Source organism: Cetorhinus maximus, chromosome 5 (genome assembly GCF_964194155.1).
Source record: "Cetorhinus maximus chromosome 5, sCetMax3.hap1.1, whole genome shotgun sequence".
Taxonomy (NCBI): domain Eukaryota; kingdom Metazoa; phylum Chordata; class Chondrichthyes; order Lamniformes; family Cetorhinidae; genus Cetorhinus; species Cetorhinus maximus.
In genome coordinates this window covers 139,389,824-139,414,874 of record NC_135883.1, presented here as the reverse complement: position 1 = coordinate 139,414,874, position 25,051 = coordinate 139,389,824, and the positions used below count along the sequence as shown (strand labels likewise).

General features: G+C 41.4%; 1 protein-coding gene across 1 annotated transcript in view; it reads left to right on the top strand.

Annotated features, from left to right (window-relative positions):
- Positions 1–22,053, top strand: part of sec63 (SEC63 homolog, protein translocation regulator) — a 105,285-nt gene extending 83,232 nt beyond the window's left edge. Inside the window, exons 17-21 of the mRNA XM_078542509.1 lie at positions 1,062–1,208; positions 9,787–9,888; positions 10,738–10,836; positions 11,645–11,749; positions 21,004–22,053. Coding sequence (XP_078398635.1) covers positions 1,062–1,208; positions 9,787–9,888; positions 10,738–10,836; positions 11,645–11,749; positions 21,004–21,141 — 591 coding nt within the window. The 3' untranslated portion in view covers positions 21,142–22,053. The remainder of the gene's footprint in view (positions 1–1,061; positions 1,209–9,786; positions 9,889–10,737; positions 10,837–11,644; positions 11,750–21,003) is intronic.
- The last annotated feature ends 2,998 nt before the right edge of the window (positions 22,054–25,051 follow it).

Here is a 25,051-nt window from a genome sequence, read left to right as displayed (position 1 = left end):
TATATCAGGAAGAGCAAGGGTCCCAACACAACCCTGAGGAACTCCAGTACAAACCTTCCTCCAATCTGAAGAACAACCATTTATCACTGCTTTCTGTTTCCTGTTGCTCAGCCAATTTCTTAACCAAGTGCCTACTTTCCCTTTTATTCCATGATCTAGAATTTTGCTCAAGTCTTTTGTGTGGCACTGTATCAAATGCCTTTTGAAAGTCCATATACACCACATCAAAAGTGTTTCCTTTATCAACCTTCTCTGTTACTTTCTCAAAAAACTCCAAATTAGTTCAACATGATTTTCCCTTGATGAACCCATGCTAGCTTTCCTTAATTATCCTGCACTTGGCTAAATGATTATTGATTTTATCCTGTACTATAGTTTCCAGAGGTTTCCATATCACTAGTCAATCTGACTGGCCTGTAGTTGCCAGCTTTATCCTTGCACTCCTTTTTGAGCAAGGGTGTAACATTTGCAGTTCTCCACTCCTCTGGCACCTCCCGTGTCTAAGGGAGACTGGAAGATTATCACTAGTGTCTCTGCAATTTCCACTCCCACTTCCCTCAGTACCCTTGGATACATCTTATCCAGTCCTGGTACCTTATCTATTTTAAGTAAAGATAGCCTTTCCAACACTTCCTTCCTCTTGATTGTAAGTTCTTCTAGTGTACCAGTAACCCCCTCTCTCACCTTGACCTGGGTAGTAAATTCTTCCTGTGTAAAGACACATGCAAAGTACTCATTCAACACCTCCACTTTCTCTAGCCTCCACATACTAATATGTTGCAGATACATTGTCATAAATGCAGGTGAAAAGAGAAGAGTGAAACATCTGAATGTTTGCTTTAATGGGCTGGGACAGGAAAGGCAACTAGTAAATTCATTGCCATTCTTATTGAAGAATTTTAGATTTTAAACTTCCTATTTCAGCTTTTAGATCATCATAAGTTCTTAGCCTTGCTTTATTTAGCAATTTCCAGATTTACAGCCTTTAGTCGAGCATAGAAATTTCAGCATGAATATGTAATTTTTGGATATAGACCGATATTTTAATTTTTGCATTCCAGGATCCAGCAAACCGAGACGAGGATGAGGATGATTTATCAGATAAAGGGAGTGATTCTGAGGAGGAGACAACCAACAAAGATTCCCAAAGTGAGAAAGATGACGATAGTGACAAAGAAACAGAGCATGAAGAGAAGGACGATGAAGCAGTGAGTAATGACATGACAGTAGTAAAACCAAAGTACCATAATTCTGCAGTCGACCCAATAAATGCCCATTTCATTCTTGAGATCCAAACAAAATATGTGAACAAAATCAGTCATTGTTTCTTTGATTTATTAAATGATGGTTTGTACTGGCACACATGTAGCTGTACTTAGGTTTTTGATCAAGGTACTTACATGTATCAGTGACTTGTGGCATAAAAATGGCAGCATGAAGCTTATGCCTGGAATTACTCAAAGCACAAATTTCTATTTGTATGTCTTCATGAAGTAGAAAAACTTCCCAGGGTGCTTCACGGAAGCATAATCAGCAATAAACAAGCAAGCCCTCACCAAAATAAAAAGGAGCTAAAATGGTTAAATTAGGAAGGTGGGGCTTTATGAAACTTAATTTGTTTTCCCTTGAGTTTAGAAAATTTAGGCTTTTTATTCGTTCATGGGAAGAGGGCGTTGCTGGCAAAGCCACTATTTATTATCCATTTACGGGATTATGCCCATCCTAATTTGCCCTTGCAAAGGTGGTGGTGAGCTGCTGCCTTGAACCGCTGCAGTCCATGTAGTTATAGGTACACCCACAGAGCTGTTAGGGAGAGAGTTCCAGGATTTTGACCTAGCGACAGTGAAGTAATGGTGATATATTTCCCAGTCAGGATGTTGAGAGACTTGGAGGGGAACTTGCAGGTAGTGGTGTTCCCATCTATGTGCTGCCCTTGTCCTTCTAGATGGCAGTGGTCGTGGGTTTGGAAGGTGCTGTCTAAGGAGCCTTGGTGAATTCCTGTAGTGCTTCTTGTAGATGGTACACACTGCTGCTACTGTGTGTCGGTGGTGGAGGGAGTGAATGTTTGTGGATGTGGTGCCAATCAAGCAGGCTGTTTTGCCCTGGACGGTGTCAAGCTTCTTGAGTGTTCTTGGAGCTGCACTCATCCAGGCAAGTGGGGAATATTCCATCACACTCCTGACTTGTGCCTTGTAAATGGTGGACAGGTTTTGCGGAGTCAGGAGGTGAGTTACTCGTCACAGGACCCCTAGCCCCTGACTTGCTCTTGTAGCCACAGTATTTATATGACTAGTTCAGTTCAGTTTCTGATCAATGGTAACCCCCAGGATGTTGACAGTGGGGGATTCAGTGATGGTAATGCCATTGAACATCAGGGGGCAATGGTTAGATTCTCCCTTGTTGGAGATGGTCATTGCCTGGCACTTGTGTGGTGTGAATATTACTTGCCACTTGTCAGTCCAAGCCTGGATATTGTCCAGGCCTTGCTGAACTTGGATATGGACATGAACACTTTGCAGTGAACATCCCCACCTATGATGGAAGGAAGGCTTTTGAAGCAAGTGAAGAAGGTTCGGCCTAGTATACTGCCCTGAGGAGCTCCTGCAGCAATGTCCTCAGGCTGAGATGGTTGTGCTAAGTGTGACTCCAGCCAATGGAAAGTTTTTCCTTGGATTCCCGTTGATTTCAATTTTACTAGGGCTCCTTGACGTCATACTTTGTCAAACGTTGCCTTTATGTCAAGGGCCGTCACTGTCAACTGCCCTCGGGAATTCAGCTGTTTTTTCTACGTTTGGACTAAGACTGCAATGAGATAGATTGTGGCGTTGTGGTAATGTCACTGAACTAGTAATCCAGAGGCCCAGGCTAATGCTCTGGAGGCACTGGTTCAAATTCCACCATGGCATCTGCTGGAATTTAAATTTGATCAATGAATCCGGAATTGGAAGCTAGTCTCAGTTATGGTGACCATGAAACCATCATAGTTTGTAGTAAAAAACCTATCTGGTCACTAATGCCCTTTATGGAAGGAAATCCACTGTCCTTACCTGGTTTGGCCTCCATGTGACTCTAGACCCATATAATGTGGCCTCTGAAATGGCCTGGCTACAATGAAAGAATATATATTTTTTAAAATGAGGCCTGGGGCCAAGTAGAACCTGAACTGTGAATTGGAGAGCAGATTATTGTTATTGATTCCTTCCATCACGTTGCTAATGACTGATAGGGTGGTAATTGGCTGGATTCATTTTCTCCTGCTTTTAAAATGATAAAATGTTCAACGGGGTGGATACAGAGAAATAATTTCCTCTGTAAGGTTTGTGGCTCTCGTTCACCCTCCTGGTGGATGTTTATTGAGGAGAACTGGCAAAAGACCCCATTATAGGCTACTTGCTTAATCGGCTAGGGAATAATTTTTGTTGTGTAAACGGGGAAGAAGTAGATATCAAAATATCTTGAAAGCTGAAAGCAAAATACTGCGGATGCTGGAATTCTGAAATAAGAACAGAAAATGTGGAAAAACTCAGCAGGCCTAGCAGGGTCTGTGGAGAGAGAAACAGTTAACATTTCGAGTCTGTATGACTCTTCACATTCTCCCAATTTATCTTCAGTAATTCAGGTTAATAACAAAGTGATGGGAGGTGTCATCGACAGTGCTATCAAGCGGCCCTTACTCAGCAATAGCCTGCTCATTGACACTCAGCTTGGGTTCCGCCAGGGCCACTCGACTCCTGACCTCATTACAGCCTTGGTTCAGACATGGACGAAAGAGCTGAACTCGAGATGAGGTGAGAGTGGCTGCCCTTGACATCAAGGCAGCATTTGACCGAGTGTGGCATCAAGGAGCCCTCGGAAAACTGAAGTCAGTGTGAATCGAGGGGAAGGCTCTCTGCTGGCTGGAGTCATACCTAGCACAAAGGAAGATGGTTGTGGTTGTTGGAGGTACCAGGACATTGCTGCAGAAGCTCCTCGGTGTAGTGTCCTAGGCCCCACCATCTTCAACTGCTTCATCAATGACCTTCCTCTCACTTCCCCGCCACCACCCTCATAGGGTCATAAGTTATGTTCACTGAAAATTGCATAAAGTTCGGCACCATTCATGACTCCTCAGATATTGAAGCAGTCCAAGTCCAAATGCAGCAAGATCTGGACAATATCCAGGCTTGGGCTGACAAGTGGCAAGTAACATTCACGCCACACAAGTGCCAGGTAATGACCATTTCCAACAAGAGAGAATCTAACCATCATTCCATGACATTCCTTGGCAATACCATCACTGAATCCCCCACTATCAACATATTGGAGATTACCATTAACCAGAAACTGAACTGGACTAGCCTTATGGATACTGTGGCTACAAGAGCACTCAGTGGCTAGGAATTCTGTAGCAATTCCCAGACTTCCCAAAGCCATTGACAAGGCACACATCAGGATTGTGATCGAATACTCTCCACTTGCCTGGATGAGTCTAGCTCCAACAACACTCAAGAAGCTCAGCATCATCCAGGAGAAAGCAGCCTGCTTGATTCGCACCCATTCACTCCCTCCATCACCGATGCACAGTGGCAGCAGTATGTTCCATCTACAAGATGCACTGCAGCAACTTACCTAAGTTCCTTCAACAGCACCTTCCAAACCCATGACCTCTACCACCAAGAAGAACAAGGGCAGCAGATGTATGGGAACACTACCACCTGGAAGTTCCCCCTCCAAGTCACGCACCATCCTGACTTGGAACCATATCGCCGTTCCTTCACTGGGTCAAAATCCTGGAACTCCCTCCCTAACAGCACTGTGGGTGTGCCTACACCACATGCACCGCAAAGGTTCAAGAAAGCAGCTCATTACCACCACCAATTAGGAATGGGCAATAAATGCTGGCCCAGCCAGCAACGCCCACATCCCATGAAAGATTAAATTTAAAAAAAACATATAAATGTAGATTGCTAAAGGCCAAATGTTTGAAAGTGTAAACCTCCCTGTAACTTTATTATTGTTTGATATGGATTAACAGAGATTGTATCTACAGCCTGTGGTCTGTTCTTAACTTCTGTTGGTTCTGAGTTCCAAGCAGCCATGTTCAAGACAAGCTTTTCATTGCCACTTTTTTTTAATGTTTTTTGCCAACATTCACTTCAAAAGAAAAAAAATAGTAACTTAAAAGTTTTGCAGGAGATGATTGGCAGCTCTGATCTCTCTATAATGCTGGTCCCATTTCAGTGATCATTCGGAAATGTTGGAGTGAGATATGTTCAATTATTCATTTGGACTGAAGGTTAACTGGAGTCAAGATATTGTTTGGAGAATAAAACCTTTTAATTGAGCTCCAGTGGCAATTAATGCAGCATATAACTTTAATTTTTTAAAGGCCTTTCAATCCCTTTCCCCGCTAAAGAAATCTGAAATTCTAATTGTGAATATTAAAAGACCTTTTACCACTGAAGTAACTTTTAAGATGCATTCACATTGCGTGAAACAGCTTTCCATTAATGCTACACCAGTGTAAATAGGATCCATAGACGAGCAGAGTTTGTTACTTCCAGGGAGAGCCCTTTTAATTTCTTCAAGTTTTAGTCCTGACAGTGAAATTATATTGTATTTCCACTGTAACTGCAGAAGCGTGGAAATATTTTAAATTACTTTATATCGGGAGGGGAAGGGAAGTTGTACATTATTTTCCAAATTTGAAAAATAATTGATTTGTGGGATAAGTTATTTAGCATGTTCATTTCAGTCAATTGTATAGATCAGCAGTGTCCAGCTTCTTTGCATGAGGGGTCACATTTCAATTTTTTTTCTCAAGGGGCTGGTGAGCCAACTTTGGAAAGTAAGGCATTAGAAATTTATCTCTATTAATCAAAAAATGTGCATTTTTATGAACAAGCTTCAAATGGGAAGACAGTTTATTAGCTTAATTTATTGTCACAATGTTGAACATTGATTTAGTGAGATACCTGGCATTGTAGGTGCTGTGCACCAAGGTGGTGGGTGATTCCTAAATGACCTGACATTGCTAAAACAATTGCCCATTATGCATTTGATACCTATGCAGAAAATCAAAGAGGACACTATCAACTGACTGTTCCCACCCCTCCAGCAGTCAGTTTCCCCCTCCCCCTCACTCCGGCAGGCAGCCCCCTCTCTCGCAACCTCTTTTTTTAGCACCCCACCCCAAGCCTCAGGCTGAAAAAAACGGACTTCCTTTTGGCTTGTTTACATCTCTGGGTGCACTGTTCAAATCCATGTCTTTAACTCCAAACTGGATGGAGCTGAAATGCATGACCTCCCTGAGGGAGAGTCTGTTTCTTAGATGTGCTTCTGGGACACTGCTGAGTGGAGTATTGCCATTTTTAGCTGCAAAGCTTTTAGTTTTGAAATGTGACCTTAATGAGTAAGAATCGTGGACCAGCTCAGGCTGAGCACTGACACTCACCTTCCCACTGCTTACTGCTCCTCCAATCACAGACTGCTTCTCTCCCATTCTCACTAGTGAGTCTTTCAGCAGCGAACATCAGAGGGAAAGAGCCTGAGATTGGAGGAGCAACTCTTTTCAGAATCTGTCACTTCCACTTTCCTGTATTTTGAACACTGGTCTGTGGCTGGATAGAAACTCTTGGTGGGCCAGACACTGGTCCAGGGGGCTGTATGTTGGATGACCCTCCAAGAGGTGCTTTCAGGAGGCAACTAGACATGATTTTGGAGTGAGATTGGGAGGCTTTAATGAGGAAGAAGATAAATGGAATAGGGATAGAACAGGATATGCTGGTTGGGTCTAATGGTTATTTCCTGATTCAAAAATTTTATTAAACCTTGGCCAGAAGAGTGCTTGTGTTTCCTGATGGTTTGAATCTTGGGTCTAGTCGGAAGGTAGTAGAATACAATTGGACTCAAAAGTCCCTGGTTGGAAAAGGGGGAAATCAACCAGTGCATACCTGTTGGACTGTATCATGGATATGGGTAACGACAAGATGAGGGTCAACTGTAGTGTTACCTGTGGCTGAAAATCCTGCCATCACTCGGTGTCGAAATTTGAGTGAGATGGAACAGGAGTAAGCCATCCAGCCTGTCGAGCCTGCTCCACCATTCAATTAGATCATAGCTGATCATCTACCTCATCACTACTTTCCCACTCCATTTCCATATCCCTTGATGTCAGTAGTCTCCAGAAATCTATCGCTTTCTGTCTTGAACATGCTCAATAATTGAGCTTTCACAGCCTTCTGGGGTAGAGAATTCCAAAGCTCACCACCCTCCTGAGTGAAGAAATTTCTCCTCAGCTCTGTCTTAAATGGCCGACCCCTTATCCTGAGATTATGTCCCCTGGTTTTAGACTCACCAGCCAGGGGAACCATCTTATCTACACCTACCCTGTCGCACGCCCTGTAAGAATTTTGTAAGTTTCAGTGAGGACACTCCTCATTCTCCGAATCTCGAATGCAAACCCAGTTTCTCTTCATAAAACAATCCCACCATCCCAGGAATTAATCTGCTGAACTTCCGTTGCACTCCCTCTATGGCAAGTATCTCTCTCCTTAGATAAGAGGTCCAGAACTGTACACAATACTCCAGGTGAGGTCTCACCAAGGTTCAATACAACTGCAGCAAGACATCTTCACTCCTGTACTCAAATCCCCTTGCGATGAAGGCCAACATACCATTTGCCTTCCCAGTTGCTTGCTGCACTTGGCAAAAAGTGATTGAAGTAGAACTGTACCCCAGTTAGGAGTTGATTCTTTCTGAAGAGGAGAAAATATGCATAGAAAACCCACGATTTACTTGAGTACATTGAATTTTTTGATGTCCAAACTCTCTTTCCTATATCATATCCTTCAACAAATCCCTCTAGTCCGCCACCCCAACTTATATAGCCCCCTTAATGTAATAAAACGTCCCATGGTGCTTCACAGAAGCATAATAAAACAAAGTATGGTGCTGAGCCATTTAAGGAGTTATTAGGTCAGATGACCAAAAGCTTGATCAGAGGTAGGTAGTGGTGTCTTAAAGGAGGGAAATGAGGTAGAGAGGTGTAGGAAGAGTATTCAGAGTTTGGGGCATGGGCAGTTGAAGTTGGGACCATCAGTTGTGGAGCGATTAAAATCGGGGTTGCACAGGAAACTAGAATTAGAGAAGTGGAGATATCTCGGTTGTGGAACTGGAGGTGATTAGAGACAGGGAAGGGTAAGGCCAGGGAGGGATTTATAAACAAGAATGAGAATTTTAAAATCAAGATGTTGCTTGACTGGGAGCCAGTGTAGGTCAGCGAGCATAGGGGTGAAAGGGGAATGGGACATGATAAGAACTAAGATGGGCAGCAGAATTTTGGATGACCTCAAGTTTACGGAAGATAGAATGTGGGAGACCAGCCAGGAGTGCATTGGAGTCTTCGTCTTGAGCTAATGAAGACATCCTTGCTGGCTAATATTGGCCCCCTGTCTCCCAACACCTCAAATTTTTGATTTCCTTGGCTCCCCTCCCTATACCTAACCTCCCCAGCACCATCCCTCAGATTCTTCAGAATCCAGTCTCATGCATTCTCTCCCCTTCTCCCAACAATTGACCATTCTATTAATGCCTTCCTTAATACCCACCTCATAAACTGAGAAAGGATCTGCAGAAAATCGTTATGAATAGGAATTCACACTCTCTTTAGTGAAGCTTTCCTGTGTATAACTTCATTTTTGCCTCTAAAAAAGAGGTGCTAATGGCAGTGATCAAAATTGAAACAAAATGAAAACAGAAAATGCTGGAAAAACTCGGCAGGCCTGACAGCATGTGTGGAGAGAGAAACAGAGTTAACATTTCGAGTCTGTATGACTCTTCAGAGCTCAGAAATTCTTGAAACATTAACTCAGTTTCTCTCTCCACAGGTGCTACCAGACCTGAGTTTTTCCAGAATTTTCTGTTTTTCTTTCAGATTTCCAGCATCTGCTGCATTTTGCTTTTATCTTGAGATTGAAATGAACACCTGTAAGTGTTATAGCAGAATGATGTTTCATAGAAACTAGGAGCAGGAGTAGGCCACTTGGCCCTTCCAGCCTGCTCCGCCATTCAGTATGATCATGACTGATCCTCCATCTCAACACCATATTCCCGCTTTCTCTCTTGATGCCCCTAATATCCAAAAAATTATCAATTCCTTTCTTGAATGTGCATTTCCCTGTGTATTTCATTTGAATGTCTTTTAGTTAATTTTTTTGAAGCCTTTAATGAATGGATTATTGAAGGACTTGCCTCCAAGTCAATTAAAGTACCTTCAGTGCCCTCCCTCCAAATCACCTACCAAGTCAACATGGTAGCACAGTACAAAGGAGCACCAACTAGCTGCACCTGAGTGGAGGAACGAAATTTTGAGTCCTCCCAATTCGCTGAATTTCTAAGATAAAAGCAAAATACTGCGGATGCTGGAAATCTGAAACAAAAACAAAAATTGCTGGAAAAGCTCAGCAGGTCTGACCGCATCTGTGGAGAGAAAGACCGAGGTGACGTTTCGAGTCTGTATGATTCTTCTAATCTGTTGTTGGGAAGCTGAGTGGATGCGCATCTCCATTTGAGGTGGTGTGTTCATTAACCTGTGTGAAATTGAAAGGCTAGCTCATCGCTATTCTTATTGCAGCTGCTGCACATACTTGGAAGGGAAGAAAATAACCCGGGTCAGGAGTAATAGACGCTTCTCAACTTAAATGAAAAACCAATTCAGAATGATCAGAATTATGTATAAAAATCTACATGTTCTTATCCATATTGTAGGTGAAAGTTATGATTTTTAATGCATTTCTTTTCAAATAGGAGTGGGAAGCACTACAGCAAAGTATCCAAAGAAGAGAGCGGGCCCTACTTGAAACCAAATCAAAGATTACCCACCCAGTTCATACTCTATACTTTCCTGAGGTTCGTGCAAAGTCTGCATTGATCATCTGTATTGTATATCCTGTTAGAATGCTGAGATTCAGTGCAGTGATTTGGCTGTACCATTTGAATACATACATTGAGTGGGGCTTCTCTGTCGTCGCACTGCTAACCACCTGCACAGATGGATTCCTAAGTATATTTCATTTTTGTGTTCGCACGTCAGACACATGCAGACAACTTTTTATTTGAACTTTAATGAAGTAGCTGTAAGATCAATGAGTTGAAGTGGTGAAGACTGGGAAGAGGAGCGAGAAAGATGCTGCCTCCAACAGTGCAGCAGGAAGTGAAATAGCAAGAATGCAGAATCAATAATTTGCATTTATGTCATGTCTTTAATAGAGTCATTACGGCACAGAAGGGGATCATTCAGTCCATTGAGTCCATGCCAGCTCTGAGAGCAATCCTATCAGTCCCGTTCTCCTGCTCTATTCCCATAGCCGTGCAAGCTTATTTCCCAAGTGCCCGTTCAATTTCCTTTTGAAATAATAGATCATCTGCACATCCGCTACCCTCGAAGGCAGCGAGTTCCAGATCATTACCACTTGCGGCATAAAAAGTTCTTCCTCACATCTGCATCCCTTGCCCAAAGCCTTATATCTGTGTCCTCTAGTCCTTGGACCATCAGCTCATGAGATCAACTTTTCTTTGTCTTCCTTATCTAAAATGGTCACAAACTTGTACACCTCTTATCAAATTTCCCCACAATCTCCTTTGGTCCAAGGAGAGCATCAGCATTTCTGTTTCACTGACATTGCGAACCTGAAATTGTACTGTGAATCCCAGCTCCCTAGGAACTTGTGTTTTACAGTAAACTTTTCTTTGTGACAGGAAAAACAAGAGTGGTGGTGGCTTTACATCGCAGACAGGAAAGAACATGCATTAATATCAATGCCATATCATGTATGTACTCTTCAAGAAGAAGAGGAGGTAAATGGTTTAATTTTTTTAAAACGCCATTGGTGGTGAATACTTTATAACATAGTAAAATTATGTGGGTCTCAATGGATTCCATAAAGTAATGTTGATACCAGATTTATAGAGGCTAGTGTTCATTGTGCTGTTGTTGTACTTTGTTTTTTTTAATATGTGCAGCTCAGCATAAGTTGTGTCAATGTAATATCTCAGTTCATAGACAGCTTTTTAACTTCACAGCATTATTCTGTTAGTCATTTGGTAATACAGAATTTGAGTATTGATGAAAAAAGAGATGTCTTTTTTTTCAGCAATACTCAATTGTTCTGTTAGTTTGCTCCAATTTCATGATATGAAGCGAGGACGGACTGTAGAAGGAATGAGAGGGGGCAGGGGGCATTGGGGATTTAGAAAGCTCCTTTCAACCATTAAGATTTGCCTGTGAAACTGGCTTAATTTTTTTAACCTTTAAACTCAAGCATAGAAACCTGTTCCTTGGAAAATAATTTTTTAGTAACATTTTGTGGGATTGTTTATGTCTACACAAAATGGATTTGTTTTATTTATTGAGCAGATTTCTTTTAATGTTTGGGAAGTGTTAATTGGTTTCATTGAATTAAAAACTGTAAAACAATTAATTTAATTGATTTTAAGCATTGTGATAGTTTAATATTATATCTGGCTCAGCAATGAAAGATGAAAATCGACGTTTGTCCTTTATGTAGATATGGAACACTAAATATGGATTATTAAGTCCTACATGTCTTCTACACTTAATGATGCTCTAGAGTTTTTTTTTAACCCTGTCTCATTTTTCTCCCAGATTGAATTGAAATTCTCTGCACCATATAAACCTGGCAATTATCAATACTCTGTGATCCTGAGGTCTGATTCGTACATGGGTTTAGATCTAATTAGACCATTAAAGGTAAAAGAAAATCTTTCTATGTTCTCGTCTTTCTGTAGCTACTTGTCTGTGCTCCAATAGACAATTTCTGTATGGCTTCCGATGCCTGTTCTACCTAGTAGATTAACTCCACTGGAATTAAGCAGTCATAGGATGAAATGTACTGTGTAGCCCAGGATTTGCAATCTCTAATTTCTCATTGTATTGCAACAGCCATAATTAATATAATAAGCAAAAGCCCAATATTTCTAGGTATGTGACAAGTTTGCATCTTGATGTATCTTCTTGTGACTGGGAATCGGCAGCAATGGAAGCATCTGCCTCAATGTAGTATTAATTTGAGTGTGATGGATATGCAGGCGGGTTCCACCTTTTTGGCATGGATACTAGACAAAATGCAAGTTTAAAATGAACAGCCAGAGCTGGTGAATGGTGGTAAGTTTACTTAAGAGGAGGTTATATAGTAATATAAAGGTGGTTTTATTTTCAGTATGCCTGAAGCCACTATTTTGTTTGTTTTTTTCTGTAGGCATGTGGCTCCATGAGTCATTAAGTCAAATTATTATTTTCTCCCAACACCCCTACTGGCAGCAAGGAGTTTTAAATGATATTTCCTATCTGATATGTTTGGAAGAGGGATGCCAGACTGTATAAGGCAGTCCACCCTCTGATATCCACACAGCTACATCTGCAAATAGGTGAACATGCTGCAGTTTGCCTGGCAAAATGTTCACTCCTCATTCCAATGGCGCTGTATTAAAGAGACGTCAAGGTGATTGAGCCGCCAATATTGCCATGAAATCTCCTGTACCTACCAAAATGCTTACGCCTATTTGTGCAGGCCATGGCACACCTAACTGGTGACCATGGTTAACTGCCTTCCTGGAATCTGGGTTAGCACAGAGGCAGTGTCATCTGCAGGTACCTTGCAGTGACCATAATGTACAACTGTGGCCTGAAATTGATTACACCTCCTTGCAGGAATCCTGTAATGCTGACCTGTGGAAATGGTGCCACAGAGGCCACCATTCTTCACAACCAGCTCTGGCAGCTCTTTGACAACAAAGAGGGCTGTGTCTTGGGCTGCTCCATCACTTGCCTACGGACTCATAATTACACCTTAGGTTTCCTTTCCCTTCAGTTCTGGTTGTCTTTACTCAAGTCTGTACAACTTCAGTCTTGAACATGACATAAGAAATAGGAGTAGGAGTAGACCATATGGCTCCTTGAGCCTGCTCTGCCATTCATTGTGGTCATGGATGATCTTCAGCCTCAACTGCTGATTTCTGCTTGCTCTCCATATCCCTTGATTTCCTGAGAGACCAGAAACCTATCCCATCCCAGCCTTGGTCATGCTCAGCGATGGAACTTGCACTATTCTCTGGGTTAGAGAATTACAAAGATTCACAATCCTCTGAGAGAAGACATTTCATCATTTCTTAAGCCCTTAATAATCAACCTCTTATCTTGAGTCTGTTCCCCCCATATTATAGATTCCTTAGCCAGTGGAAACAACATCTCCGTGTCTACCTTGTCGACATACAAATTAGGAGTAGGAGTAGGCCCCTCGAGCCTGCTCTGCCATTCATTAAGATCATGGCTGATTTGATTGTAACCTCACCCTCTCATTTCAGCCTACCCCCGATAACCTTTCACCCCCTGTCAATCAAGAATCTATCTAGATCTGCCTTAAAAACATACTTCCACCGTCTTTTGAGGAAGTGAGTTCCAAAGACTCATGACACTTTTGAGAGAAAAAAATTCCCCTCATCTCTATGTTAAATGAGTGACTTGTTTTTAAACATTGACCCCCCCCCTAGTTCTAGATTCTCCCACAAGAGGAAACATCCTCTCCACAACCACCCTGTCAAGACCCTTCAGGATCTTAAAGGTTTCAATCAAGTCGCCTCTTACTCTTCTAAACTCCAGTGGATACAAGTCTAACCTATCCAACCTTTCCTCATAAGACAAACCCGCCCATCCTTGGTATTAGTCTAGTAAACCTTCTCTCGAATGCTTCTAATGCATTTACATCTTTCCTTAAATAAGGAAACCACCACTGTACACAATACAGATGTGGTCTCACCAGTGCCCTGTACAACTGAAGCATAACCCTCCCTACTTTTGTAATTGATTCCCCTCGTAATAAACGATAACATTCTATTAGCTTTCCTAATTACTTGCTGTACCTGCATACTAACCTTTTGTGATTCATGCACTAGGACACCCAGATCCCTCTGAATCTCAGAACTCTGAGATTTCTCACCATTTAGATAATTTTTATTCTTCCTGCCAAAATGGACACTTTCACATTTGCCCACATTATATTCCATTTGCCAGATCTTTGTTCTCTCACTTAACCTATCTATGTCCTTTTGTAGCTTCCTTATGTCCTCTTCACAACTTACTTTCCTATCTATATTTGTGTCATCAGTAAATTTAGCCACCATTTCTTCAGTCCCTTCATCCAAGTCATTTATATAAATTGTAAAAAGTTGAGGCCCCTGTGGCACACCACTTGTCACATCCTGCCAACCAGAAAAAGACCCGTTATGCCATCTCTCTGCTTCCTGTTAGCTGGCCAATCTTCTATCCATGCCAATATGTGCTTTTATTTTCCACAATAACCTATGATGTGGTACTTTATCAAATGCCTTCTGGAAATCTAAGTACAGTACATCCACCGGTTCCCATTTATCCACAGCACATGTGACTCCTTCAAAGAGCTCAAATAAATTGGTCAAACTTGATTTCCCTTTTTCAAAACCATGTTGACTCTGCTTGATTGCCTTAAACTTTTCTAAGTGTCCTACTATAACATCTTTAATAATAGCTTCTAACATATTCCCTATGACAGATGTTAGGCTAACTGGCTGGTAGTTTCCTGCTTTTTGTCCCCCCCGTCCCCCCCCCCACCTTTTTTTTGAACAAAGGAGTTACATTTGCTATTTTGCAATCCAATGGAACCTTCCCTGAATCTAGGAAAAATTAAAATCAACTATCTCACTAGCCACTTCTTTCAAGACCTCAGGTTGAAGTCTATCCAGACCTGGGGATTTGTTAGCCCGTAGCCCCAACAATTTGCTTTATACCATTTTCTTGGTGATTGTAATTTTCCTGAGTTTCTCCCTCCCATTTCCTGATTTACAGCTATTTCTGGGATATCACTTGTGTCCTCTATAGTGAAGACTGAAGCAAAATACCTGGTTAATTCATCTGCCAACTCTCTACTTTCCATTATCAATTCCCTGGACGCACTTTCTATAGGACCAACATTCACTTTGTTAAAAACAAAAAACTACTGCGGATGCTGGAAATCCAAAACAAAAACAGAATTACCTGGAAAAACTCAGCAGGTCTGGCAGCGTCGGCTGAGAAGACAAGAGTTGACGTTTCGAGTCCTCATGACCCTTCAACAGAACTCACTGAGTTCTGTTGAAGGGTCATGAGGACTCGAAACGTCAACTCTTGTCTTCTCCGCCAATGCTGCCAGACCTGCTGAGTTTTTCCAGGTAATTCTGTTTTTGTTTTTTCACTTTGTTAATTCTTCTTATTTAAATATCTATAGAAACCCTTATATAGAAACCTCTTTATATTACTTGCTAGCTTTCTCTCGTACTCTAATTTTTCCCTCCTTCTTAATCTTTGTCATTCTTTGCTGTTCTTTATATTCTTTCCAATCTTCTAACCTGTCACCCAGTTTTGCGCAACAATATACTTTTTCTTTAAGTTTGATACTGTCTTTAACTTTTTTAGTTAACCACAGATGGTGGGCCCTCCTCTTGGAACTTTTCTTTCTCATTGGAATGTATATATTCTGTGTATTCTGAAATATCCCTTTAAATGTCTGCCACTGATTCTCTATTGACCTATTCCTTAACCTTATTTGCCAGTTCACTTTCGCTAGCTCCACTCTCATGCCCTCATAATTACCTTTATTTAAATTTAAAATATTAGTCTTGCATGCACTCTTCTCTCCCTCAAAATGAACATAAAATTCAATCATATTACCACCGCAACTAGGGGTGTGAGCCTTCACTATCAATTAATCCCTTCAATATTCAGGTTCCAACCTGTCATCCTGTGTCCATGTCTCTGTAATGGCTATCAGATCATACTTATTTATTTCTATTTGCTTTATCAGTTCATCTGTTTTGTTTCGAATGCTACGTGCATTTAGACACCAGAGCCTTTAGTTTTGTCCTTTTATTATTTTTGTAGCGTCCAGCCTTATCTGCTGATTTACTCTTAGATTTGTACTCTGTCGCTTCCTGTCATGGCCTGTTTATCATTTCCCATATTAGTACCTTTCTCTCTTGCCTTGTCTCTACTCATTGGTTTACCACATTTTCCCAAATTTGATCCCTAGCTCCCACTATTTAGTTTAAAACCCTCTCTACCTGCCTAGTTATGCGGCTTGCGAGGACACCAATCCCAGCATGGTTCAGGTGTAGACCGTGCCAATGGTACAGATCCCACTTTCCCCAGCATTGGTGCCAGTGCCCCATGAACCAGAACTCAGTTCTCCCACACCAGCCTTTGAGCCATGCATTCATTTCTCTAATCTTATTTGTTTTATGCCAATCAGCACATGGCACAGGTAATAATCCGGAAACTATTACCTTTGAAGTTCTGCTTAATTTAGTGCCCATCTCCTCATACTGACCATGCAGAACCTCCTTCCTCATCAACCTAAGTTGTTGGTACCTATATGGACCATGACCACTGGATCCTCCCCCTCCCACTGCAAGTTCCTCTCCAGCCCTGAGCAAATGTCCCAAACCTTGGCACCGGGCAGACATTAGCCATCTGGACTCTCGCTCCTTGCTACAGAGAACAGTATCATTCCCCCTCACTATACTGTCCCCTACATTCCTTTGTGCTCTCCCTGCTTGAATGGCTTCCTGTATCACAGTGCCATGTTCAGTCAGCTCATCCACCCTGCAGCACCCACTCTTATCCAAACAAGCTGAAAGAACCTCAAACCTGTTGGGCAATTGCAGAAGCTAACACTCCTGCATTCCTGACCTCTGGATCCCCTTACTTGCCTCTGCTGCAGTCACATCCTCCTGTCCCTGACCACCTTCCAAATCAGAAGATCCCATCCTAACGGGTGTGACCTCCTCCTGGTACAAAGTGACCAGGTAACTTTCCTCCTCCCTGATATGTCGCTCTGTCTGCAGCTCAACCTCCAGCTCAATGACTCATAGAAACATAGAAAATAGGAGCAGGAGTAGGCCATTTGGCCCTTCAAGCCTGCTCCGCCATTCATTATGATCATGGCTGATCATCCAACTCAATAGCCTGTCCCCATATCCTTTGATCCCTTTCGCCCCTAGAGCTACATCTAACTCCTTCTTGAAAACATACAATATTTTGGCCTCAACTACTTTCTGTGGTAGCGAATTCCACAGGCTCACCACTCTCTGGTTGAAGAAATTTCTCCTCATCTCAGTCCTAAATAGGGTACCCCGTATCCTCAGACTGTGACCCCATGGTTCTGGACTCCCCCACCATCGGGAACATCCTTCACCTCTGTGCCGAAGCTCCTCAAGCCACAGATACTTACTGCAGATGTGCTTGCCCTGGTAAGCAGGAGCTCCCACGTCCTACAGCCATGAGATATCACTTTTCCTGCCATACAAATGTGTTTTAATTAATTACTTTATTCAGTTATTTGTTTTCTTATATACATTAATCTTATCACAAATTCCTGTGGTATTTTAAAGCTTAGGAATAGAACAGATCTTGACCACTTACCAGATACTCACCAAACTGCTAGCTAGCTTCCCCTTTAGTAGAGCAAGAACCAGTTCCTACAGGATGAAAATGTTAGAAAAAGCAAAGAAGCATCTCCCTCCCCATCTCACTGAACTTCCTCAGCTCACCAAACATTCACCCTCTGTTGAGGTCCTACACTCAGTGCTGGTCGCATTGAGAATGTCTGAATTTATATGTTCTAAACAAAGGGACTCGCTGAGCCGAGGTACAGCATGACCAGTTCAAGCTAGTTTCCTTAATTAACTATTTCAGATGCTGCCAGTGGATAGCTTCTATCTCCCTGTTTAGGTCCCTGGATGAGACTTAGGATTTAAATAGTACTTGTGGTTAACTGTTAAATACAAACAATATTAGATTTTTAGAAAGATATTTAAGTTTCCCTCAGATCACCAAACTCTCTTATTCCATTGAGGTTGCACACTCAAGGCCCTTCAGAATCTTGTGTTTCAAGATCACCTCTCATTCTTCTAAACTCCAGAGAATCCAGACCCAATTTACTCAGAGTCTCATCCCAGGAACCAATCTTATGAGCCTTTGCTGAACGCATGCAATGCAAGTATATCCTCTTAGCAATGGAAACCAAAACTACACACACTATTTGAGTTGCAATCTCACCAAAGGCCTGTACGATTGTAGCAAAACTTCATTATTCTTGTACTCCAATTCTTTTGCAGTAAAGGCCAGCATGCCATTTGCCTTTTTACTTGCCTGCTGTATTTGCATGCTAACTTTTTGTTCCTTGGCTAAGATTGGGTTGAGATGACTTGAGAGTGCAATCTTACAGAATGTTTGTCTCCCTGTTGTAACACTCACTTTTAACTGGCCCTGTTCTTTTAAATTTCTCTTGTCCATAATCTTCTGCTCCCACTAGCCTTCTCCTTAGATCATCCAAACTTGCACCTATCTATGTTATTGAGCTGTTCCAGGAAAACCGGGTGTAAACCAATAGCCATTCTTGCATATTCCCAATGATGTTTGTGAATATTGAGGAAAAAAATCTACATCAATTAGAATTGGAAAAGATCTTAAGTTAATAAGGAACAGGATGTAACTTGCATGTAACTTGATAAGGGAGAACCAGTGGATGTGGTGTATTTGGATTTTCATAAAGCTTTTGATAAAGAACCACATAAGAGGTTAGTGTGCAAAATTAAAGCACATAGGATTGGGGATAATATGCTGGCATGGAATAAGAATTGGTTAGCAGACAGGAAACAGAGAATAAGAATAAATGGGTCTTTTTCAGAGTGGCAGGCGGTGGCTAGTGGGGTACCGCAGGGATCAGTGTTTGAGCCCCAGCTATTCACCATATATAATCAATAATTTGGATAAGGGAACCAAATGTAAAATATTTCCAAGTTTGCTGATGAGACAAAACTTGGTGGAAATTTGAGTGGTGAGGAGGATGTTAGGAGGCTTCAAGGTGACTTAGACAAGTTGAGTGAGTGGGCAAATACATGACAGATGCAGTATAGCATGGGTAAGTGTGAAGTTATCCACTTTGGTAGGAAAAACAGAATGGCAGATTATTATTTGAATAATTATAAATTGGGAAATGTTGATATACAAAGGGACCTGGGTGTCCTTGTACACCAATCACTGAAAGCAAGCATGCAGATGTAGCAAGCAGTTAAGAAGGCAAATGGTATGTTGGCCTTGAGTACAGGAGCAAGGTGGTCTTGCTGCAGCTGTAGACCACATCTGGAGTATTGTGTGCAGTTTAGGTCTCCTTACCTAAGAAAGCCAGAGAGAGAGAGAGAGTGCAGCGAAGGTTCACCAGACTGATTCTTGGGATGACAGGATTATCGTATGAGGAGGGATTGGGCAGACTGGACCTGTATTCACTGGAGTTTAGAAGAATGAGAGGGGATCTCATTGAAGCGTATAAAATTCTGACAGGGCTGGACAGACTGAATGCAGGGCTGATGTTTCTTCTGGCTGCGGGGGTCTAGAACAAGGGGTCACAGTCTCTGGATGCAGGGTAGGCCATTTAGAACTGAGATGAGGAGAAACCTCACAGGGAGGGTGGTGAGCCTGTGGAATTCTCTACCACAGAAGGCTGTGGAGCCCAAGTCACTGAATATATTTAAGAAGGAAATAGATTTCTAGACTCTAAAAGCATCAAGGGGTATGAGGAGAGAACAGGAGTATGGCATTGAGGTAGAGGATCAGCCATGATCATATTGAATGGTGGAGCAGGCTCAAAGGGCTGAATGACCTACTCCTCCTATTTTCTGTTTCTGAGAAAGTTAAAAGATGTTAATAATATTGCATATATAGAGAAATATTTCAAGGGTGAGGGTGGGAAAGCACTCAGAGTCTAAAAGTGAGAGGAATCATTTATTGGGTTGCAGGGTTTGCTTTCTGAATCCAACCTAGGAGTGGAAAGAGAGGTGCTGGATAATTTCCTGGAGTTAGGGGAGAAATGGTTGTTTAGAACAGTCCTGGGCTTTATAGACTTACTGATTGTTTAGGGGAAAATAAGTTTTCACCATGGAATAGAAATGATATTTCCAAGAGCCAGCTTTGGCAATGAAGAAGATCTATATGAGGTTAGAGGAGATGATGCCAACACTTGATAGCTTTGATGGTTCATCTTTAGTCCTTCAGCTAAGCTGTAAAAACAGGAAATGTTGGAAGTACTCAGCAGGTCTGGTAGCATCTGGGGAGAAGAGCAGAGTTGGCTTTTCAAGTTGATGACCTTTTGTCAGAGATTAAGTAGGGTTAGTTAGCCTTGAGTGACATGAAAAAGCTGCCTTTGAAGAATTGAAAGAAGCTGGATTTTAGCTGCCCCGAAGCAAGGGCAGTTAGGGATGGTCAACAACTGCTGGCCATGCAAGTGATGCCCACATCCCATGAAAGAATATTAAAAAAATTGTAGAATGCAATATGCCCGGTGTTTCTGAATTACATAGCTTGCTAGCCCATTTCAGAGGCCATTTAAGAGTTAACCTCATTGCTGTGGGTCTGGGATCACATGTAGGCCAGACCTTTGTAAGGATGGCAGATCACCTTCCCTGAAGGGCATTAGTGAACCAGGTGAGTTTTTACGACAATCAATGATAGTTTCATGGTCACAATTATTGAGACTAGCTTTATATTCCAGAGCGAGATGATGAAGGTCCAGTAATTCAGGTATATTCGGAAGATTAATTAGTAACCTTAAAGTTGGGAAGCGAAACATTCGATCTGAATTTCAGATGCAATTTGTAATGTGACTTGCTGGAAAATCTTTTAACTTTAATTTGTTACCTGGTGTCATTTGATTGAGTGGAGGGAGAGGGTGAGAATAGCAAGTTCATTGTATTCCTCAAAGGAGATAAAATTCTCCAAGGGAATTGAATTAACCTCAAATCTGCTAAAACCCCTTTTTCAGTTCAAGGTTAATTATTTCTTAAAAATTACTCATACTTGGGGAATTACTTTTGTTTATCTGGCATGCTTCATATTTAATGAGTTTCTATTTGCATGATTTTGTTCATCTTTCTGTTCAGTTTGAAGTCCAAGAGGCGAAGCAAGTACCAGAAACTCATCCACAGTGGGATATTCCAGAGACGGAAGAGGAGGAGGAGGATCAGGAAGACAGTGAGGGAATTGAGGATAGTGAAGAAGAGGAAGAAGATAACGATTAAAGCTATTTGCAGACTACTTTTTCAACAACAACCACAATGGAAAACAAAATGTTGCACACAGTTCCAACAACTGCTGTTCTGATTAACTTAACCATGTACAAGAAAAAAAAATGGGGGAAGAAAAGGAACATGGTAACCAGTCAGTGTCAGTAATTTCAGCTATTGGCTGTGCAGTTTTTGAAAATGTGACTGTGACATGTACTCTAAAGCACAGGGGTTCAGTTGTCTGACACAACGACATGCCACCTTTTAATGAGAGTGCCCTTAATGCCGCTTAAACCATGTGTGAAAAATGGGGGAAATTATTGATTTCAAAATCATTTGGTTCTTTTTTTTTCCATTTCTTCCCTCCTCAAATTATGAATAGATTTTTCACTACAGAAAAAGCGCACCCCAGAGCCGAATTGTATCCTGTACTAAACTAATGCCTCTGGAAATGCATTGGGACCATGTTTTGAAGTTTTATTCAGTGTTCAACCACAGGGTCAGGATAAGCTGATGGATGATTGACTTTATTGCAATTGTTAACAGATCTAAGGAGTTTGAGCTTTAGTTAATATGAATTAGCAAGAACTTTTTAATCAATAATACACAAACTACCATTTAATTCATTGATCGGTCAGATTGGAGGAAAAAAACTCTGTTGTATACATTTCTGCTACTTTTGTTTACATGAAATTATAAATGGGAAATATATCTGTCTATATTCTTTGTATTTAAAATAGTTGCAAATAAAATGGCAAACGTTTTTAAAATGTAAAATGTTATTTTGTAGTTTTGTCCAGCAACAATTGATCTACAATGATGAACTATCACGTACAGGCAAACTGTATACCATTCAGATGTGCAGAGAGGACTAATAAAATCAAGGAACCGCTATGCTAATAAACCTGGTTGAAATAGTGTCCCTTACAGTTTTGCTTTCTGTGCATTTTGTGTACAATTTATACAATATTTCATTTGCAGTATTTCATAATTATTGATCCCAATTACCTTCATTGAAGCATCAGAATAAGACTTGTGCGGATTGGTCATGAGATCCAAGCTGTAAGCTTATATAGCTTGTCAGTGAATCAGCCAGTCTTGGTGATAGAGTGGAGAGGGAAAAGTACAGTATTGACGAGATAGTGTGCATCAGTACATCTCATTGATCCTTTTATGATGTCCTCAATTTTTCCATTTCTTACCCTCCTCCTGATAGAGTTTATTTTCTATTGGCAAAATAATAAGAGGGGAGATGAGATTTTTTTTATGCAGAGTCATTACAATCTTGAATGTACTGCCTGAAAGGGCGACGGAAGCAGATTTCGCGATAACTTTCAAAAGCAAATTGAAGAACTACTTGAGGAAAAGACAATTGAATTATGGGGAAGTAGTGGGGACTGGAACTAATTAGATGACTCTTTTAAAGAGCAGACAGAAGCATAATGGGCTGAATGGCCCTTTTTTGTGCTGCTGGAGTCCTTAGCCCTCATCCAAAATAAAATACAGTAACACCGATCCCTGCTTTGCCTAGGTGATAGAATGTGAGGAACAGGGAAATGGTGCAGCTGGATAGCAATGAAATTCAAAAGGGGTAAAAGCAAAATACTGCAGATGCTGGCAGTCAAACAAAAACAAAAAATGCTGGAAAAACTCAGCAGGTCTGACAGCATCAGTGGAGAGAAAGGCAGAGTTAATGTTTCGAGTCCATATGACTTTTTCAGAGCTAAAGAGAAGTACAAATGTGGTGAAATATATACTGTTTAAGGGGGATGTAACAGGTGAATCTCTCCTTTGCCTCCACCTATTGCTGGCCTTCTATCCACCTTCAATTATTCCACCCCCCCTTAAACAGTATACATTTCACCACATTTGTACTTCTCTTAGCTCTTGAAACGTTAACTCTGCCTTTCTCTCCACTGATGCTGTCAGACCTACTGAGTTTTTCAAAATTCAAAAGGGATATGGTTTCTTTCACCAAAAACTGTTTGGAAATGTGGAAGAGATTGAGAGGTTATGGTAGCATGGTATTTTTTCTTTGAATGTTGCAATGTACTAGAAATCTTTCATAGTCATTTACAGCACAATGAGGTCGTTTGGTCCATAGAGTCCATGCCAGCTCTCCATGGAGCAATCCAATCAGTCTCTCTAACTGTTTGGACCCTGTAGCCCTGCAAGTTTATTTCCTTCAAGTGCCCATCCGATTTTCTTATTAAATCATTGATTGTTTCCACATCCAACACCCATGTGGGCAGTGAGCTCCAGGCCGTGACCACATTCTTCTTCACAATTCCCATGCATCTCTTGTCCAAAACCTTAAATCTGTCTCCCCTAGTCCTTCTGCCAACAACTAATGGGTAGAGATTTTCCTTGTCTACCCTTATATAAGCCTGTCATAATCTTGTACAGTTTGATCAAATCACCCCTCCAACTCCTTTACTTCAAGGAGAACAATCCTAGCTTTCCAACCTAAACTTGTAACCAAAATCCAACCCCCCCACCCCCAAACCAGCACCATCCCTGCAACCATTCTGGTAAATCTCTGCATCCTATCAAGTACCTTCACAACTTTCCTAAAGTGTGACCAGAATTGGTTGGGACCTAACCAGAGCTTTATAAAGGTTCAGCATAACTATTTTTGTACTTGATCCCTCTGTTTATGAAGCTCAAGATCCCTTATGCTTGTTTAACCACACTTTCAATATGTCCTGCCACCTTCAAAGATCAATCTGCCATTTGTTTGCCTATTCTGCTAGCCTATTCCTTGTCCTGTTGCAGGCCACTTTAAGTTTGGTATCATCAGGAAATTTTACTCCGTATTCCAAGATCCAAGTTATAGCAAAACAAGCAGTGGTCTTAAACAAAAATAAAAATACCTGGAAAAATTCAGCAGGTCTGGCAACATCTGCAGAGAGGAACATAGTTGACGTTTTGAGTCCGTATGACTCTTCAACAGAACGAAGTAAAAATATAAGCTGGTTTAGTTGGGGGGGGACAAGTAGAGCTGGATAAAGGGCCAGTGATAGGTGGAGATAACCAAAAGATGTCACAGACAAAAGGACAAAGAGGTGTTGAAGGTGGTGATATTATCTAAGGAATGTGCTAATTAAGGGTAGAAAGCCCTAGTGGGGGTGGGGTGAAGGAATTGAACTAGGCTAAAAGGTCGAGATAAAACAATGGATGGAAATACATTTAAAAATAATGGAAAGAGGTGGGAAAAGAAAAATCTATATAAATTATTGGAGAAGAAAAAGGGGGATGGAGGAGAGAGTTCATGATCTAAAATTGTTGAACTCAATATTCAGTCCGGAAGGCTGTAAAGTGCCTAGTCGGAAGATGAGGTGCTGTTCCTCCAGTTTGCGTTGAGCTTCACTGGAGCAATGCAGCAGGCCAAGGACAGACATGTGGGCATGAGAGCAGGGTGGAGTGTTGAAATGACAACCGACAGGGAGGTCTGGGTCATGCTTGCGGACAGACCGAAGGTGTTCTGCAAGTGGTCTTAGCACTGACCCTTGGTGGTGGGGGGTTTGGGTGGGGGGGGAACACCACTGTCTACCACCCTCCAGTTCAAAAAGAAACATCTACCATGACTCACTGCTTTCTGTCCTTAAGCCATTTTTTAAAAATCGAATTGCACACTCGCCTTCCTATGCCATAAGCTTTAATTTTGTTAACCAGCCTTTTGTGTGGTACCTTATGCTTTCTTAAAATTCATATAGACAACATCCATTGCATTTCCTTCATCAACCTTCTGTTACCTTGTCAAAAAAATAAATTAGTTAAGCACAATCTCTCTTTTAAGAATCTGTGCTGACTCTCCTTAATTAACTCAAACTTTTCTAAGTGCCAGTTACTTTTTTTCTGATAAAGGATTCCAAAATGTTACCCACTCTCTTTGCCAGTCACATTTTCATCCTCACCTCCCATC